Raw genomic sequence first — 20,273 nt, 5'->3', positions numbered from 1 at the left:
CTCCCCCTCCCTGCCATCCTGCCAGCGCTGCCCCTCCACCACACTCAGCACTAGCAAGTCTCACTTCTGCGTGCCAGAGCCAGGACCTCAGGCTCTGTTTCCAGGGAAGCCCAGCACCTGCCTTGTGGCAGCCTGACTGAGGTGTGGAAAGCACCACAGAGCTACACTGGGGGCAGACCTTCCTCCCTTTTTTCCCATCCCAATCTCCCATTTTTGCCAGGGGACTGGCAGACAGGTGTTGCTGTGACTGACTCCTGCCATGCCAAGAGGGTCACATACATTTTCTAAGCAGGTGCTGTCTTTATCCTTGTTGAGGTAATGCTGCTGCCAGAATCGCAGGAGACTGTGGAAGTTGTTCAGGATGAAGCCAGGGTATTTTTCCGTGTATTCCATCTGTTGCAAGGTGCGCAGATAAAAAGGGAGCTTTTCTTTCCTTCGGGCCAGCATTAGGATAACTAAACTTGTGTTCAAACAACTGACATTTTCCTGGAAGTAAAAACGACACAGCAAAAAAATCTAAATACCGAGATACCTGTTGTATACATGTCCCTATAAAACAAGCCTGTGGAAAGCACACAGTGGAAGTGTTCCTGCACACAGTAAGGAAAAAGGGACATGGGTGTTCTCCAGTGAAAGCAGGCTCCTCTCTGCTCCCAGCCCTGCTCACCACTCCAGTCCCAGTAAGGTGAGTGCAAGGTCCCTGGCAGCTCTTTACCTGTGTAAGTGTCTGTACATGGATAATATTGATGAGACGGAAGAGGAAGGACATTCTCATGGACATCTGGGACATGTAGGACAACAGGCGGCACTCGGACAGGACCTCTGCAACTGCAGCAAGAGGAGAAACAATCACCCGGTGCAGGAGGCTCAGACACACTGATCCAAGCACTGGGGCAGTAAGAACTGTGCTCAAACTTTCAGGGTGGCACTTACTTGTCTAACCCCCAAAGTACAGAAGCCCAGATTTAAATGAACCATCATCAGCACTGAACACCCCCCAGTCCCAGCCCACTGCCTCCTGTTCACCTTTAGCATCAGACTGATTCTCAAACCGGTCCAGGGACAGCGTGATGCAGCGAACGAGCATGTTTGAGTCCACCAGAGAGCTGTTGATCTGATTTAAAAATATCTGGAACTGAACAGAAACACTTTTTACTGTTGAATTTAAAAGATTGAAATATATTTATATTGAGGGTCATTACCTTTTTTTTATCTCTAACAAGGTAAGAGGAGACATCACTCTCAGCCCTGCCTCACCCTGCCCAAACCAACACTGGCACTGAGGGTTGACCAAAGGATCACTTAAAAACACTATGGAATGGAAAATGTCATCCTGGCATCCCTAAAATCTCTTTAGAAGCTATGTTAGTCCATTGAAAGTGAGATTTCATACAGTATTTGTTTTGAAAGAGCAGGAATTCCTGCAGCTCCATGTTTTCCTACACTGATTTTGTACAACCAGACAGCGCTACGGAGAAATACAGAGAGGGAGTCACACAGAATGAGAACTAAACCCAGTCAGAGATCAATAAACAGGAAGCACAGACAAAATATAAAGACATTCTCTAGAATGTTTAAGTTCATTTACTAGCGAAAAACTCCAAAAATAAATACAGCTTTCTTTTAAATACATTTATACATCCCTTCGCCAAGGTCTACCAGACCTAAGAGCAATGAGAGAAAAATGACAGTAACAAAATCAAGAGCGTAAGGCCACTCAGAACCTACCCACCAGCTGATGTTAAATGTCCAAAGTGCAGAAGAGCATGAAACCACTTTGCATAGAGCTGTCCACTGATGTGCAGCTCAATTTTATAGTCAATTACATAAGCCATGGCTTCTTAAAACATCTCCAAGTTCAAATAACATCAAATATCTACTGTCTGTGTGCAGTACCAAGTATTTTAAGCCTTATTCATAAAGGAATTCCCACTGCAAGCTCCAGTAGAACATTTTTTGGAGCTGTCTCACTGTCCACAACTATTACTTAACCACAAATCTGGCGACTGCACAGGAAATGTTCTGCTACCCTTGAGCCTGACCCTAGGCCTCCCTGATCGTGGAACAGGGCAATGTTTGCTGACCAGCTCAGCACTCACTGTCTCAGGACAGCTGGAGCACTGCTGAAAACACCGAGGGACTTTGGCAACTCACCCCTGAATGTTTATTGTGCTCCAAGCTCTGAAACCACACCAAACCCAAATGAATCTGGAGTTTTAGCGCTGTGTTTGGTTATAAAAGGGTGTAATTTGAGCCACACGGGACAGCTTTTACAAATATTTACCTTCTCATCTGTGTTGATGTATTTGTTGAACCTCTTGAATGCATCAATATTGAATTTCATCAGCTCTCCCAGAAGGTCAAAGTAACTCTGAAGCACATCCCGTGACTTGCACTCACTATCAACAATGCAGTAGAGAATATGCTGGCAGGGGAGGAAAACATGTTATTGCCACAGCTTAGTGCAAGCCAGCAGCACAACACAGACTCTGATTTAATCAGTACTTAAAGCATTTATCTTCAAGTTCTTGGGTGACTGAATGCCACAACACCAAACTAAAGACAACAATTCAGATGAGTCTCCTGTTAAAATGAGTTCCCAGTGATGCAGGTTATGCAAATGGCCACATCTGGCTGCCACAAGCAGAATTCACGGGTATTTTTGTGTTCCCAGTATTTGCAATAGTTACACAGGAATAAGGGGCAGTTGCTAATTTATTATTATTGTTGCATCTATTGTGATTTTTCCAGTAAACTATGATCCTGACTTATCTCCCTGAGTGTTTATTCCCCACTACTGCAAGGGGGCAGCTTGAGTGGCCTTCATTTCCCTGCTGAGTTTTAAAGCCAGCACAGTATTTAACACTACATTTTTATCCACTTTTGGTTCACTGCAGATAAATCCTTCTTGATTGCTATGGAGGATGCCTGACATAATTTACCTACCTCCAGGAGTCCTCTCTTGAGGAGGAACATCTGGTCTGCATAGGAGGTGGTGCCGCGCAGAAAACTTTCAACCGCCCTTGCTTGCCAAAACCTGAGAAAAAGAAGGAAGGAGGTGTTGGTTTTGGGGCAAGGGAAATACTTGATCACAACTGCAATTTAAATCCAGTTTCCTGATCTGTTTCAATCCCCTCTGAAGCTGGAGTCAGACCTGTTGATCCTGCAGAAAATCACTGGCTGTGATTTCTTGCACCTGCACTGCCACCACAGCACAACAAAGCCAGACCTTCCACAGCTGATTCTCCAACATTCTCAGCAGCTCCAAGCTGGACAAAACCAAAGCTACATCCCAGGGGTCTCAAACAGCTCATCAGAGGCAAAGTGAACCCACCTGAAGGAGGATTCTGCTGGCTCCTTCTTCATGACCTGAAGCAGTCTGGTCAGCAAACCTCTCTTCCCATCACAGACAAGGCTCCTGCAGCAGGTGAGAAATGACAGCTGAGTGGAAGGGCTGGGCAAGCACTGAATCCAGTCACTGCTCCAGAGCTTTTGATGATCAAAATCTCAGTATTGAAGTACACACTACAAATATTGTGCTAGTTCTATCAGCAGAGGAGTTCTCCTCACTGCCCTTAGTAAATATCTGTAATACCTGCAACATGACTTCCAAGTAAGTTCAAAGTAAAAACTTTCTCTCCAAATTTTAATAATTTCAGAAATATCAATTCATGCCTTGTGTGAATCAAGAAAAAAAAAATACTACATTCAAACTTAGGAATGAAAGAAACCCCCTTTTTTTTCCCAAAAAATGTAAAGGAAAGTCTAAATTCCATTTAGGAGGCAGAGCAGAGTACGAAAGCTGGATGCAACATGAGGCTGTAGTAAAAGCATAGAGGCTGTACAACTGCAATTCCACTTGTATTAAAGTGCACCTTCAGTGGAGTATCCACCTGCATTGAACTCATATAGAAATAATGCCTTGATCTCACATATCAAGAAAAACAACATGAAAACTAAATGCTAAGGGTGAAAAAAACCCCAAGTTCTTCCCAATTAGACACAGTACTACGATAATAACTGTAATCTAGAAATCCTCTTAGAAATTCCCTTTTGGAGTGAGATAAAGCTGCTCTGTGCAGACCAAGTCCCTGCTGATGCCCTGGGAGCATTATGACAAAATAAATTCTGCAAACAATCTTCCATCTGCTGAGCTTTATACACCAGAATCATGTATTAAAGAGATTATTAGATCAAAACAGTCCATCTAACAGATACTCAAATGCAACAGAAGAGATTTTATAAGTGGTTTAACATGTTAATCTAATTTTGCTTATTCTGGTTATTAGCTGCTCTTAAAATACTCTGAGCAGACACTTGGATGCGTTCATGCAGCCTGGAAATGGACATTTATGTGTGCACACACTGCTCCTGAATGCCAGAACTAAGATTTAATAGCAATTAAATGATGTGAGGGATCTTTCCAGGTCTGTCTGCAATGCCCAGCCTAAGGACGGCCAGAGAGGCAGACCCAGCATATCATAGTGAAGTCTGACCATGAACTCAAACCCCTCTTTTTAGGGGTTTTACAGTTCCTTTTATTTTTAAAACACCTTACTCTGAGCATGAGCACACTTGAGATTTGCTAATGACCATCAACATCCCCCAAGCCTGGAGACCTCCCACTGAAAGGAGTCACTGAAATAAAGTGTGATGGACAGACAGAGGTCAAACAGAACAGCCAATGTCAAACTTCCAGGCTAAGTGCTCCCAAAACTCTTAAATTGCTGACCAACACCCTCAGTCCCCTCTCACCTGTCAGTGTTGACCACTGCATCCACTTCAGGGATGTTTGCTTTATGGGAGATTGCACTCAGCTCATTCAGCTCTTGGCTGTTCAAAAGGAGATACTTGTTCCTACAGTGGGGGAGGAGGGGAGAAAAGCAGGATGAATTCAACAGGCAAAAATGCAGTTTCATGAAAAGCAGAGACACAGGACTACAAGGGCTGCAGGACTGGGCAAGCTGATTTCTCCTGGCTGCTCTTCACAGCATTCCCACTCTGCTCCCTGTACCAGGCCAGCCAGCTGCAGCTTGGCAAAACCTCAAAAATTCACCTAATGCCACTTCCAACACTGACCAGCTTTGAGATGATGGTTCTTTGCTGACTTGTCTGGGATCGTACGGTTTGTAAATGTTTTCTTCTGGATAATGCTCATTTAAAAAAAAAAAATCTAAGCAATATTTTGCTGAATTTCAGACCAAAGTAAGTATGAAATAGCAAACTTTTCCACAGCTTCCTGAAGTTTTCTCCACCCTATAGTGATTGCTCTTTTTAAGTAATAAATCTCTTTCTAAGTAAGAAAGCAGAAACTGCAAGAAAGGACTCAGTCATCCTGGTATTTTACTATCTGAACAAACTTTACCCTGGAAAAACTTCATGAAAAGTAAAGATCCAAATAAAAATGGATATACATCCCAGGAATGTTCATAAATTCTTTATCAAATACTGAACTTTTCATAATAAAAATAAATTATTTTGTCTGAAAAGTGAACTAACTGCAGAATAAATCTGACAGTAGAAATGTAGTCCAGGGGGCTCCCTTTGCCCAATGGCAGTATGTTCCCTGACACTCCTTCTGCTTCCAAGTGTTCAAAATCAGACAGCAAGGATTCCTTCTCAGGAAAGCTCAGGGGGCAGAGGATGCAGTGATGAGTGTGAGGTTCCTCCTTGCTTCCAACACTCATCAGGTTAGTGCTCACTGAGGCTCTTGTGCAAAGCTCCCTTTGATGTGGACTGAACAGGCTTCTGCAATGAGAACAGAGCCCTTCTCTCCCTGCAATAAACAGCTCTGCAAGTCTGGTTTGGACACAATTTCACTGAATGAATATCAGCACACAAGTACTTTGCTCTCATCTTGTCCTCAGTTAACTCAGCTTATCTGTGATTTCATAGAAAGTTCATGTAATTATTTAAACGCCCTCCCCAAACAGATTCCACACATTCCTCTTGCTCAAGTGTTACAGCTGAGAGCTGTTTTCTGCTCAAACAAGCCTGAGATCTTTGCAGCAGCCACTTAAGTAGTAACATCACCTGTAGAGATTTTATTGGAAAACCTGGAGTGATTCCCAGGCAAACAATGTATTGCATGAAGGATTTAAAACAGGTCAGCACTCCTTCCCTGACTATGTCCAGCAGCTCTGCATTCTCAAAGCTAATATTCCACAATCAAAAAGGCTGATATTTGAAATCTATCCAACAGGACTAAAATCCTGCACAAAACCAGCAGCCTGGCTCTAGGAATGAGCAGCACCTCAAATGCAACATGGCTCTAACATAGGAGTTTCTAAGGAAGGGACACCATCTCCCAGGACTGAATGAGAGCAACACTTGATGGAATGCAGGATGCAATTCCACAAGTCTCAAACACCTCTGCACAAGCAGCACAGCATTAAATATTAAATAACCCCAAGCAAACTGCACCACCCCTCCAATTATTCCAGCACACCCAAGTTTTCCTAAGGATTTATTCTGAAGGCAGACAGGAGATTTCTTTGTATTTCCCTGGCTCACTGTCACCTCTCAGTAGAGGGCAAAAAGAAGAAAGCTGCCTCTTTATTCCTTCAGCCAGAAAGTGTTAACTCATCCTGTACATGTTTCAGCTCATCTCAACACAAGATAAAATGGGCTGGGTTTAACCACACCAGACATATTCAGACATGCCCACCACAGAGCAAATTCTTAGGCTGTTACAGCAAGAGCTGAAAGGAACATAAGTTTAGGGACAGCACATCATTCCCTTCATGTGGAGCCTGCCCCATGCCCAGGACACCTGGAACCACAGCCAGGCAAACAGCACCAAGCCACAACCCACCACAGCTTCTCATACTCACTCATGGTGGTCACTGAAGCTCTGAAGAAGCCTCAAGAATTGTATCTTTAGAGTAATGTCCTAAAAGGAGACAAGAAATGTAAAAAAAAAAAAATCACTGCTTTAGTACTTTTGGTTATCATTAGTTACCACGGCATGAAACAGCTGAAAGGAAAACCTTTCCAAATCAAACCCCTTTGGACAGCAGAGCAAGTGACTTGCACAAATGGGAGAGGTTGTACTTCCCAAAATAGAAATGAAGATTGCCTCAAGCCTATGCACATAACAGGTAATAGTTCCTTCTCACTGCAAAGGCACAAAAGCTTACAATTGTACTGGTCAATTCAGAATGTCCAGGTTTGGAAAGAAAAAAAATATAAAGAGTCCAACAGAAAACCCAACCCCCTAAACCTGACTGTGGCACAATTTGTACTCTGTGCCTCTCCTAGGTATCTTTACTTCGAATTTTACTTGTCTTCTACCTCTGGCCTCCAGGGTCCAGGAATTTACTCCTTTCTCAGTTCCCAAAATAGACATGTTCCTTAAAATGAACAAACAAACTAGGAGAGAAGGGAGAGGTTAAACTTGCCCTGCTAAATTGCTAGCATGAGCTAAGGATAGACTTCAATGAAATCAATAATCCCACAAAATCTGAATGCTACCACATCTCAAGTCACTGATGATACAAACACCCAGTTACTCAGCACAGCTCCTCAGAATTGTGTGCCAGGATGAAAATCCACTGCAGAGGTTCCTCACCGGGCTGCAGTCACAGTTCTGGTTGTGTCCATGCAGAACCAGGGCTGAGGCTGAGTGCTTCCTCCAGATGAGTTTGTCAAACAGGTTATTGAGGCCAGGGATGAGTCTGAACTCTGCTATCATTTTATGAACCTGGGGAACAAGAGGTACAAACACGTCTGCTCCAGCCTAAACCACAGATTTAATGTAGTCTGCAAACAGATAGGCACAGTGATGTCATTTTCTGACAGAAGGATGTGAATTCTTGTCTCAAAGAGCAAGTGTGCTAACCACAGTGCAGCAGTTTCCATTTGGAGGATGTGGATAGAAAACAGACTTTATTTTGGGATAAAGCTCTTCACCAGCGCTTCAATTAACCACTGTGTCTCTGGAAGCAGCTTTGGGCAGCAGGATATCACTTCCAGCACACTGAAAATGCATCTACACCAAACAGCTGAGCCAGAGATACTCTGCAGCCACTCAATCCCCTGAGAGTCCTTTCCCTTTGCAGACACACAGATGCAGCTCAGGCAGGCCTCTGATGACAACAAAACCCATCAATATTGGTTTTGTTCACCAAAACACCTTAGCAGGATTCCTGAGCAGAGTTCAGCAGTAACACAACCACACCACACTGCTCCTTCAGGTTAAAGAGAAGCTGAACTTAAAAAGAAAAAAATGTCAAATTGCTCAGGTTCATTTATCAGTCTGCCTGGTGCATCTTGTTTATTCATATAAAAAAGCTAATAATTTTGGTGTGAACAGCTCTTTAATACCTTCATTTTTGTTCACCAAAACACCTTAGCAGGATTCCTGAGCAGAGTTCAGCAGTAACACAACCACACCACACTGCCCCTTCAGGTTAAAGAGAAGCTGAACTTAAAAAGAAAAAAATGTCAAATTGCTCAGGTTCATTTATCGGTCTGCCTGGTACAACTTGTTTATTCATAATAAAAAAGCTAATAATTTTGGCGTGAACAGCTCTTTAATACCTTCAGTCCAAGCTGGGATACTCTTGATGTAAGGAATTTAGAAGATGAGGAGTAAGGGAAATAGAAAGTGGGATTCTTAATAGCTTGGGCCTAGTACAAGCATTATTCCTTGAGATGTGGTTACAAATGAAAACCACGTGACTGGAATGTACAATGTTCTGCAAAAATTAAATGCCCAAGTAATGGACATGTTCCTTAAAACCAACAAACAAAATTACTAAAAAATACCCCAGGTTGTCCCAAGATCCAGAACTGTAACCAGCAGCATTTCAAGCAGATCAATCTACTTTATTTGATTTACTCAAACACCTGAATGAATCAAAATATCTGAAGCTGATGCTGTTTTACAGGTTTTGGTTCTAGTTTGCAGCACAGCTGATGGCTTTTTGCACCCCTCTTGGCTGTAGCCAGCAGCTGTCCCACCTTGATGGAAATCATATTCCTGTTGCTGGACACCTCAAATACACATCTGAGGAGCATCCAGCTCCTTCCCACCCACCCACTCTGCCCTGACAGACTGCTGAGCTTGGAGTCCTCTGGTGCTCCATTATTTTGAAACACTCTTGGACATTTTGGTTTAGTCACAGAAGCAGCTCTGAGGAATCTGAACAAAGTGCTCCCTGTAGTGCCCCTGTCCCTCCATGGCACAGGCACAACAGGAGGAAGGCAAGAGCCTGGGCTGCCTGCAAGAGCCTCAACCCTCACTAAAGGAACAGCTCTCTACACCCCGTTTTAACTCCTCAACCTGCTCCTCTCCAAATGACTCAGAATTCAAATCTGTGCAGTTTAGTTTGCTCAGCTCTGAATTCTCACCTGACTGAGCTCCTCAGTTACATCACTGCCTCTGCAGCACTCTCTCCCAGAGCCCAAACTCATTACAATTACTCTGCCTGAGGATGCCAAGATAATCCCTGCTCTATATTCAACCCTCAAACTACTTTGGCTTTTCCTGCTGCCATCCAGTTTCACAGGAATTGCTCTGCTCTTTCTCAACACTAAAACTGTCTCTGCTAAGATGAGTTTCTGTGTGTGCAGTGTGGCTCCCTAGAGCAGGAGCAACGAAATCAACTGATGGCTCTTCAACACAACACAGACATGCAGGACAGCCTAGAAAAATATATAAGGTAATTTAGGGTGTGACTATAATGAGAAGGCAGCAAAGGCCCAGATCTGCAGAGAAACACCACTTACTCCCAAGGGTGAGATCATCCCCAACATGGCAACAGGAGCAGCTAAGTCACTGCTACCACAGTTATCAATTTATGCAAATTAGCCAGCAATCAAGTTTAAACCAAGCATTCAGAGATTCATCTGGGGACAGGTTGAGTTTGGGAGGTTGCATCTTGCTTCAAGCAAATGCCAAACCATTATGTCGATTATTACAGCAGACTGAAGCAGGTTTGTGATGCCCTTAATAAAATTTCTATGCAAAATTAATCCAATCTAAAACCAGCAGGTCTTTTGGCCGCTCAGACTGGTACCACAGATCTTGTGCTTTTATTCTTTCACAGAAAAGAAAGACCAAAAAACAGCTGAAATGCTTGTCTGAGGGTGCTGTTGCACACTGCTGTGCCTGCATTCCAGAGGTTCCCATGGAGAACAGCTCAGCTCCAGTCCTTCCTGTGCCTGCCTCTCAGAAAGGGCAGGGGATTCACATCTGCCACACAAGTTTTATTCAGATTAAGGAATGAAGGATGTAGCATGTGTTTTAAAGGCAGAGGATTTCACAAAGCAAAACAAAAAAAAAAAAAAAAAAAGACACCCCCCAACTCCCCCAAAAACAAATAAAAACAAAACCCTAAAACAAAGAAAGAAACCCCTGGCTCTGGACAAGAAGTATTTGGAAATCCAGTAACTCAAATCCTTCAGTAATTCAATTCCAGTCCTGAATCAGTCCTGGGAAGAAGTGAACTTCTGGCCACCTTTATCCTGAGTTTCCCCATCTACATGGGAGCAGGAATAGCAGATGAAGGATAAGAATTGTGTTCCCAGGAAATTAAAAGATAAATTCATCTTCAAAGCTAGCTGCTTCAGCAGCAGATTTTTTGCCTTGACACATTTGACAGGAACACACCAGAAGTGACCCAGGGAGGGAACGAATCCAGCACCTCCAGGAGCAGCAGGATCAGTGCAGGCTGCAAGCAGTTTCTGCAGAATTTATAAACCTGCATTCTTGTGGAGAACTCAGGCAGGGATGAATTATCTGCCTTGATACAATGGAAAAGAAAAAGTCCTTCTAATAGATCCATGTTCTCCTAGTTTCAGTTATGTTTTGGGCTTTGTTTACATTTTATTTCATGCCTAAGAGAAACAGCACTTCTAGAAGGAATGACAACATGATTAGGAGTTGTTTGTGGTAGTGACTGGTTTCTGCAAGAATTACTGGTTCTCTCTGCTTCCTCTTATGCACAATCTGCTTCTTTTAATGCCAAGTGTCTGCTTAGAGTCACAAAATCCCAGGATGGTTTGGGATGGAAGGGATGTTAAAGCCCTGCCATGGCAGGGACACCTTCCACCAGACCAGGCTGCTCCAAGCCCCAGCCTTGAACACTTCCAGGGATGGGAGGTCCACAAGCTCTGCTGTAGGTTCAGGGGGAACAGGTGAATTATGTTTGGGACTGAGCTACAACTGCACCTGTATTCAGATTAAGAGATTTAGGAGATTGCCCTGTGGGGTGTTTGTGACTGATACCTGGGAGGTTACTATCAGAGAACAAAATACTCCAGATAAATGTGCCCCAATCCCTGCCCACAACACAGCCTCTCCTGCCTAACACAACAGCCTTTCAATAACCCACACCAGCTTGGCTCTCCCATGTCCAGGACATCTGAATGCCCCTGCTATGCCAAGCTCTGCTGAGCTGAGCAGACTGCCAAAGCTGAAAACGTGCCAAAACCTCACCAAGGATTACTTTGTTTTTCCCTTCACAACCTGCTTTTGACCCATTTAAATCAAACCACAGCTGAGCTGCAGTGACTGGTTCTTCATAAGCCTGTGAGAGGCAGGGAACAATTTTTTTTTCTCATTTCAAAAGGAAGAAAGGTAAAGGAACAGATGAGTGGGATTTGCAGGCAGTGACCAGTGCAGACAGCACTGACGTGCACCCTCCCAGCTGGGAGTTTGACATCATGCTCACACTTTGCCAAGTCATGGCAATATGCTGCAAAAATCATCCAGAGCATTTCCAAAAGTGAAAGCAGCCAAAGAAGGGTAAGGCCTGAAGGGGCTCCATCCAAAGTGGGCACCAGAAGTGGGGAGAACACCTGACAGCAGCTTCTGCAGCATCCAGGCACCCACACACTTCCTGCATTCCTCCTGCCCCAGCGCAGTGTGTGAGCAGCCCTGCCCCAGCTGCTGCCAGTGAAGTGCTGCCTGCTTTCTGGGCAGGGCTGCCAGGATGGACTGCCCAGCTCTGTACCTTGAGCTTTGCCCTGGCATTTCTGTGTCCATGACCTCACTCATGAGCACTCAGGTTTGAAGAGACACCAACTGTGGGTGTGAGCATCTATTGGGGCTCACCTGATTCCTCTGCCTGCCCATGAGCAGCACACAGAGAACATACAGCACCTCCAGCTTGTACATGATCTCGTGCATGATCTTCATGGATTGGGGCAGCTGTGTCCTTGTGGAGGTGTTGGCCAGTCCACTCTCATCTGAAGATTCTGAAAAAAGATGGCAAAGATGTGAGAGGCAGCTTCAACACGAAAGGATTTGTTGCAGTTGTTACTTTTACAGTGAACACTGCAGATGCAGGAGCAGCACGCACCTGCTGGAATTTTCTTCTTAACTAAAAATAGTAATGTACAGCACATAACCATTTTGAATTACATGCTAGAGAAAAAATATAGCTGAAAATTTAGAAGAGAAAATCAGATTTTAAAATTCTTTTTCTATAATAAACTAAATGGCAGCATCTCCTTAAAATAAGTCGGCTCACCTAAATGAATTAAGAGACTACTGCACCAGGGCATGGCAGAAAGGTAATAAAAGTAGATGGGAGATTATCAGAGCACTTACTATTAAATCTACTTTCATTTCATACCTCAGTACCAGTATTCACAGGCCACAGTTAAATAAATTTCATAACCTTAGAGAGAATTACCCTGCTAAGAGCAGAAACAGGAATATGAAGTACTTTGAGTTCTACCAGACATACACTGCATTTTTGTCATACCAAAGGGTGAAGAAACAAAGCACACAGATGCTCCAAAGCATTTTCCTAAATGCTGTTAAGGTTGTATTAACACTTCCACTGGAACAATTATTTTTTTCCCAATTAACTTCTTTAATTTAGCTGGAACTACCTTTCCTTTTTAAAGAAGGGGCCACTTGCTTGGTATGAAGCATTCAAATCCAAAGTCATGAGCCAAAGTTTTAGAGTAAAATGCTGGTGAAGTCACTTATCTCAGGAGGGTTATTTTAATCACTCCAGAGGAGGTTAGGGCTGAGGATGCACAGCACTTCAATGTTAGCTAGGCATGCAAAAGGCACACATTGCTGGAGGGGCTCTCCTTTGGCTAATTTTAATTCAGTAAAAAAAAAAAAAATCAGTGCTACATGAGAACAAAACAGCAGTCAGACCTAAATGCTGATATGTGAATCCTCCATGTATGAAAAGGGGAATCAGGACCAGATGACAGGAAAGCAACATGTGGCAAACCCTGAGCAAGATTAAGACAAGCCTCAGCAGCTGGTGGGTGGAGGGATGCAAGCCAGGTACCTGTACTGCTCTGCTCTGCCTCTTCATTTGCCACTCTCATCAGTGCATCCAGCACCAGGGCATTGTCCAGCCAGGTGTACCACTCCTCCAGCTCCTGCAGGAAGCTGGAAGTCCCTGTTGTTTCAGACACCTTCCGTGTGGCCAGTTTGCACAACCGCTCGATGAAGCCTGGAATATTCAGAAGTGTAGCTGAAAAAAATAAAGAGAAAGAATTTTATTACAGTGTAAGATCAACACAAGGTACCAGCATATCTACTTCAGGAATACAGAAGTGCATGGTTAAAAAGAACTGGTTAGACAGGTCTGAAGAGGGAAGAACTCAGCACACTCTTCTGTTAAGGACTGCAAGAGAGCATCCATACCCCAGCAATAATTCAATGCTGCTCTACAGTTTTATCAAGGAATTGATCTGCCTGAAAACGAAGCTGGCAGAAATAAAGCTCCTTTTAGAAGGGGCAGCTCTACCTCCCCATTCCTCCTTCATTTTCCCTCCCCTGGTGTTGGTCTGTAGTGACTGAACTGGCTCCCTACAGCAGTGGGGAGGAAATCTGACAGTGTTTCAAGTAAAAGGTTCCAGAATTAGCTCCTGATGGAGCAAAACAGGTGGAGAACACACCACAGCAGCCCCAGGTGTGAGGGTTTTAACTGTGGAGCTGCACCCTCAGAAAGAGCAGTGCAAGGACAGAAGTCACTGCTCTGCAAAATGTTTGGGGAGGTGCAGCTTGCCTTCAAGAACAACTTTATTACAGGACCTGTTTATTAAAGATACATGGCTAAAGCTTCACTTCCCACTTGCAGGGGCAAGGAGAAAAGGACACAGAATTTGGCCATGAACGTAACATGAAAGAGTTGCATCTCTGAAAGAATAAGCTCCCTGATAAAATTTTTTAAAATAGAATATACTGTACAGCCTTAGAATCAGTCTCTGATTGTGCCCATTAAAAAAGATTAGCTAAACATTTGCTTGGCAGGGGCCTATGCAAATATCTGCTTCAGAAGCCCAAAAGCTTTTCAGCCCAGCAAGAGCTGAAAACAGCAGATTCTACAGCTGATGGTACTTTAACTTCTTCAATTCCTACTCATCCTTATATGCAAGACTTCTGCACCTGAGAAGTACTCAGCACAATAAGGAAAGCTGCACTGTGCCCAAAGTTAAGGCTGAGATCAGCCCCACAGACTTCCAAGGCTGGTTTGGGAACACTGGGCAACATAATTAATATTAAACACACTTCTCTTTTTGATAAAGACAAGACATCCTGTTCAGGACAACATCAGATAAAATCAGAGAAGGAACTGCTCCAACAGCAACCACACTGCAGGCAGCATTAGCTCAGGAATTCATATTTTATGGAGGACACAGAATTATTGAGAGCTTCTAATGGGAAGTCCATGGATGTGGCTAAGGCATAGAAAACAAATCAAATTATTTTAAGCTACTCAGAGAATGTTGAAATGACAGAAATTAACCCACCTGCTTAGCAACACCACATGAAACCAGATGCTACACAGTTTCACTAACAGGAAACACTATTTTCAGGAAACAATCTGAGGGGAGTGAATCAAGAAAAATGCTTTGGAAGACACAACACTGCCAGTATCTTTCAGAAACATAATACTGCGTGACACTGAGAAGAGGAAAGCTTTATACATTGCTGAGATTATTCTGATTTGTTACAACACAACAATTACCTTGATTAATTTCAGCTCGGGAAGGGCCCAAGTTTTTTTTCTGCTGGGCATTTTTGGCCAGAAGTGTGTGCTTGTCATCACTGCCCGTGTCAAGCTCCGAGATGGTGACAGCCAGGATCCTGCAGAAGTTGGCCAGCTGCTGCTGGTCAAAGCTGGACACCAGGCTGGCCAGGTTGGGAATATCATCCAGCTGGATCATTTCCTGGAAGAGACAACAGCAGCTCAGTCACAGGGGATGGGCAGTAAGTGAACACAGGCAGATCCTCCCTGGGGAGCTCTCTGGGTTATTCCAGTGCGGCAAAGGAGAAGCAGCTGGGATTTACAACAAATGTCAGGCTTAGCAATTCCAAAAATAGATATCCATATTTTAAATACTATTTTTATATTTACAAAAAAAATGTGGGGGCCTTTTTTTAACTAAAACCCCACAAAACCACAACCTGATGTAATACGTAAATTATGTTTAGGTATTAGATGTTTCAATTTTGTTTTCCAATCCTGTCTTTTCTTTGAAACTCACAGGTAAGAACTTCTAAATTATTTCTCAGTCTTTTTATCAGAAGTTCTTTTTAATAAAGATATGTTGAAAACAGCTTCCAGAAAAAAAAAATTGTTCAGATAAACTAAGCTTGTTTCCTATTTCAGGAAGTACACCAACCTCAATCTTACTCTACATAATAAAGTATTAGGTTACAGACTCCTGGCCTTCTCCTTAAAATGTACACAGACTCTTTCCAATTAAGATTTTCCCAAGGTTACACCTCGAGTATTTCACTTGCATCACATCAGGGCACTGAGCTGCAACTGATGCTGGTAAGTAAGTTCAATAACCAGGTTTGTGCAGAAGACTTATTTGCTCTGTGTCCCCAGCCTACAACTTCTCAGAGAGGTGACACACAGGAAACCTCCCAGATGCGAAGAACACGTCCCCAGCCTACAACTTCTCAGAGAGGTGACAAACACCCAGGAACACACAGGAAACCTCCCAGATGTGAGGAACATAAGTGAAGTATGTCAAATACAATCAGCAGGCAAGGATGAAAACTGAATTTATATGAGGTTCATTTTCTTTATTTGTAACATGGGCTATTCTTTAATGAGTCAGACCATGGGGACACAGCTGCCCCCATTCTCTGAACTGGGTAAAAGCACTACAAGTATGACACCACAGTAATAGTTTGGCTTCTTTATGAGAAGTGATTGAAGTTAATTACCACTGTGAACAGGCAGGTTTCAAATAATCTACAAGAACTGAGAATGGCAACTTTGAGGACTATCCTCAGCAACTCTTCAAAGAAACAGCTCTCTTTCCTCCACTGGGCTGAAAAGCCATACAAATGATATTAAGAAAGCAGTAACTAACCTTTTTAACTCCCAGGATATCTTCAATGAGCGTTGCAGTTTGTAGGAATGTCTTTTTGTTCGTCATCAGTGTAAACAGGAACAACACGAAGTCGTTTCTCTCTGCCAGCCGCCTTGTGACTCCTTCTGTCTGGAAATGAGCACACACAGGCCCAGTGAGAGCCCACCCTGAGCAGCCACACGGCACAGCACGTGCAGGACAGCCCTACAGAGGATGTGGTGCTGAGCCAGCTGCTCCTGAAAGCAGGGAATGTCGTGTTAGCAGCAACCACAACCATCTCCGGTCCTGGTTTGGAGTCAACGTGGTGCTGGCAACAACACGGGAATGAGAGGCTTCACCTCCAGGCATCTGTTTCCTTGTCTGAATCCACAGCCAAGCCTGCCTGCCTGGGCACACACCACAGGGGCTGGGCTCTGCTTTGTATACACACTGTGACCAGCTCCATGCCATGGCCTGCACACACAGCAGCTCCTAAACCCTCAGCACTGCTGTCTGAGCAACCTGGATAGAGCACTGGCCTAAAAGAACGGGGTGATGAACCCCAAAGTTAGACTGAGGCATGGAAACCCAAGTTTAAGGCTGCCTTTCATGCTCTGAGCTCTGCTGAGAGCACAGCCAGGCTTTCCTGGAACTCACAGTTACATCCTCACTGCTTACAAAGCTGTGTCTTATCCATGAGACACATTTTCAGTGCTCACAGAACCAGACTGGCACAGATAATTCCCCAATATTTACAGATAAGCATAAAAACAGCTAATATTGCCCACAGATCATTTCTGTGATCCTGGACACTTCTCCTCCAAACCCTGCAGTAATACCAAAGTGAATTAAAACAGAGCAGCTAGTCTAGAAATTATAAACTTGTTTTTTTAGCATATCATGCTATTCGCAGTTTGCAAAAGTTGCATTACCTGCAGTTAAAAAAATAAATCATCCAAGCCAAGGAAAAAAGTGTTCCCTCTCTTCCCTCTCCCGTGTGTACACAGATCCTTATCAGTGAGACATGATCTAGTAAGACTCAAACTCTGGAGATTAGACCAATGTTTTGGAAGAGCTCCAAGCCACTAACTGGCTCTTTTAAAAATTTTTGTTAAAACAATGTTCCCTAGGCTCTGGCATAATGAAGTGTGCGATGAAGTAAACAATCCTGAGGATGTTCCCTGCATGCATAATCTGAGGCCTTTGCTTTTAGCTTCAGGATTTGAATGACAAGGTATTTCCAGAGGCCTTTAACCCAGCACCTCCCTTTGCACTGATCTGCCACTACTGGACTGAACTAAAATCCAGCACATGGAATTGCAGGATCAAATTTAAAACCCTTTGCCAGCCCCAATTCTGAACAAGACTAGCTGTAGCTGGGCTTGACAGGCATCCATTCCCAGCTCCAGATTCTAAGCTGTAACATAATAAAGGCTGGCACAGCTTTCCTATGGAAACAGAGACAGAAAGATCCAAACAAGGGAACTTAAGTTTGACAATACAGGTCAGAAAACAAATTATTTGAGCAACACATCAAAATACAGAGTGATGCTGTATTTAACTGAAGGAATTTTAATGTAAAGCTTCAGAGTAAGTTTAAATTACACTTAAAAGTCATTTTATTGTCTTATCAAGTAGCACATGTAAGAAGTGACCAGAAGAGTTGTACTTACACATATACAGGTGTTGTACAGTATGCTTAAACAGTCCTTGATGAGGTCATCACTTACTGCAAAGACAGAGCAGACAGTCAGCAGCCATTCCCTGCCAAGGAGCACCCCTGGCCTGGGAGGGACACAGAGAGCTAGGGGATGGGTGACAACTTCAGGCTGCCAGCTCAGAGCACACATGCAAATGCCTTATGGGATAGAAGCCACAAGAAACACTCTACACCCAACCTGTTCACATGTTAAATTATTTTTGTATGGGGGAAAAAATGTCAGTTCATGCAGTTTTCTCCACTGGAAACTCATGCGTGTTCTCTCAGCACCTGGACTTCACAGAAAAACTTCCAATCTGCTTTGCCACAGCACTTTAGCATTTAAAATATGTTTTCAGTACAGACCTTCAATTGCCTAAAGCTCCAGTTCAAGTCACTTCACCTTTGAAGTTCCCTGGCTAGCTGGCACAGGGTGCACCACGACATTCCCTTCCCTTTGCAGGGCTCAGGGAACAGGCAGAATCCCAAACAGGGGAAATGAAAACACTGCAGCCAAGCTGCTCCAGCAGGGAAGTGGAGCTGAAGTCACTGCACCCCCTGTCCTTACAGCAATGTGGAAACGAGCAGTCATGTAACAAAAAGCATGCTGTTTTCCTGAGCTACTCATCTTACAATCTCTGTAGCTTCCATTACATAAACAATGTTTTGTGGCTTATTATTAATAATTTTTCACTGTAGCTGTAGCCACAGGAACAAGGAGAGTTTCCACTGATTGCAGATTTAATGCTTTGAGTCAAGTGTGTTGTGCTGAGTGCGTGAAGCTCCAGAACTGTGCCAGAAACAGGTGACTCTCCCAAATCCCAGCACGAATCAGTACCAGGGAGAACAAAGAAACCAGTGATTCACTCCTAAATGAATCAACAGGAAATTGCTGGGATCGAAAGAGAATAACAGAAAAATAGAACAATTTCTGTCTGAAGCAGAACACCAGGCAAAAGTGGGGAAAAGAAAGTGATAAACCTCCTATTTACTTACTTTTCTGCTTCTTTTTCTGTGTAATAAGGGTTGGTCTCATGAGAATTTCTACTAAAAGCTGTAAAAATAAGACAAGGAATTAAGGGAATGATCACTGAGATACAAATAACAAATAATTAATTTGTCAGTGACAAACCCAAATCTGTTTCTGATGAAGTCACAGAGGTGAACAATGAAGGCTCTACAATCAAACCCCCACTGGTGTCAAAATCATATTGACAAATTATAGTTGCATTTACCCTGAAGAAACAATAAGAGCTGTACAAAATAATCTCAGACTGGCAAGTTTCAAAGAATTTGAGCTTGCAAGGAATGTAATTTCACATGCCTCCAGATAACATCAAGGATGGTGATCACACATCTCTTAAAATAAGGAATCTTTAGCAATAATCTGCAAAGAGATGCAAATTTTGCAAAGGCTTTCCCTAAGTCTTGCTGGGCTTCAAAAACATGTCAGGTCCAGACAGAATTTAGCAGCTCCAGATTTTATCTCAGCACCAAAAAGCCACTGCTTGTGAACAGGACGTAGTATGTATATTTACATTTATATTTATATTTCTATTTAAGGAATGTAACAATCAGCTTTCCAAGACCAGGACTGTGGTTCTGACTGATGTAGAACTCATCTTTAGTTGCTCTAGTCTGTACCACTGGTTTAACTTAAAACATTTGGTACCAGTGGTAAAGTGCTGAAAAAACAGCACTTTACTTGAAAATGAAAGTTGGCAAACAGAAGGAGCCAATGACTTCTGCAAGAACTACTGCAAATGCTGCTGGTTTTAAAACTCAGTTTAAAATTGTTGACAGCAGTGCAGGCATCACCCAGTCTGTGCCAACTCACAAGATATTTAGGAGTTTACAACTCGATCTGTTTGTCCCATCTTCTTTTAATGAACTATTGATCCAGACACACAGGAAACCACCTTGACATCACTGGAGGCTACATTAAAAGCACCAATAAATAAATAAATAAATAGGCAGCTCTTAAGAGGAATATACATTTTTAGCAATATTTGTAGTAGTAGCTGTAGCATTAACAGGGTAGAGAAAAATGACTGCAGTAATACAGATCTCATATTAATGCTTTGTGTTTTAGAAGGAGAATGCACATCTCTTATGCTTTAATTCTTGGGTTTTCTGCCTCTCAGTAGAGGCAGAAGGAGCAGAAAGGGAATGATGAGACCGTATTTCTTGGGATGGGGTATAAAATCCATGAGGTTGGTGTATTTGCACTCTCAGGTCTTGTTTTACATGGATTCATATAAAGGGAGGAGCCACCAAGCTG

The 20,273-nt window shown here is 43.2% G+C and overlaps 1 protein-coding gene across 1 annotated transcript in view; it reads right to left on the bottom strand.

The window, feature by feature from the left end:
• Nucleotides 1–20,273, bottom strand: part of LOC121343844 (transient receptor potential cation channel subfamily C member 4 associated protein) — a 36,159-nt gene that overhangs the window by 3,100 nt on the left and 12,786 nt on the right. The window contains exons 4-18 of the mRNA XM_041419350.1: nucleotides 18,989–19,046; nucleotides 17,967–18,022; nucleotides 16,315–16,443; nucleotides 14,952–15,153; nucleotides 13,263–13,451; nucleotides 12,062–12,204; nucleotides 7,571–7,702; nucleotides 6,834–6,892; nucleotides 4,756–4,857; nucleotides 3,335–3,418; nucleotides 2,947–3,037; nucleotides 2,285–2,425; nucleotides 1,027–1,135; nucleotides 716–828; nucleotides 280–486 (exon numbers count right to left, since the gene is read on the bottom strand). Coding sequence (XP_041275284.1) covers nucleotides 280–486; nucleotides 716–828; nucleotides 1,027–1,135; nucleotides 2,285–2,425; nucleotides 2,947–3,037; nucleotides 3,335–3,418; nucleotides 4,756–4,857; nucleotides 6,834–6,892; nucleotides 7,571–7,702; nucleotides 12,062–12,204; nucleotides 13,263–13,451; nucleotides 14,952–15,153; nucleotides 16,315–16,443; nucleotides 17,967–18,022; nucleotides 18,989–19,046 — 1,815 coding nt within the window. The remainder of the gene's footprint in view (nucleotides 1–279; nucleotides 487–715; nucleotides 829–1,026; nucleotides 1,136–2,284; nucleotides 2,426–2,946; nucleotides 3,038–3,334; nucleotides 3,419–4,755; nucleotides 4,858–6,833; nucleotides 6,893–7,570; nucleotides 7,703–12,061; nucleotides 12,205–13,262; nucleotides 13,452–14,951; nucleotides 15,154–16,314; nucleotides 16,444–17,966; nucleotides 18,023–18,988; nucleotides 19,047–20,273) is intronic.

The sequence above is a fragment of the Onychostruthus taczanowskii genome, unplaced genomic scaffold, assembly GCF_017590055.1.
Source record: "Onychostruthus taczanowskii isolate IOZ18803 unplaced genomic scaffold, ASM1759005v1 scaffold60, whole genome shotgun sequence".
Taxonomy (NCBI): domain Eukaryota; kingdom Metazoa; phylum Chordata; class Aves; order Passeriformes; family Passeridae; genus Onychostruthus; species Onychostruthus taczanowskii.
Note: the sequence above shows the minus strand (reverse complement) of the source record. Positions and strands in the feature narration are given on the sequence as shown.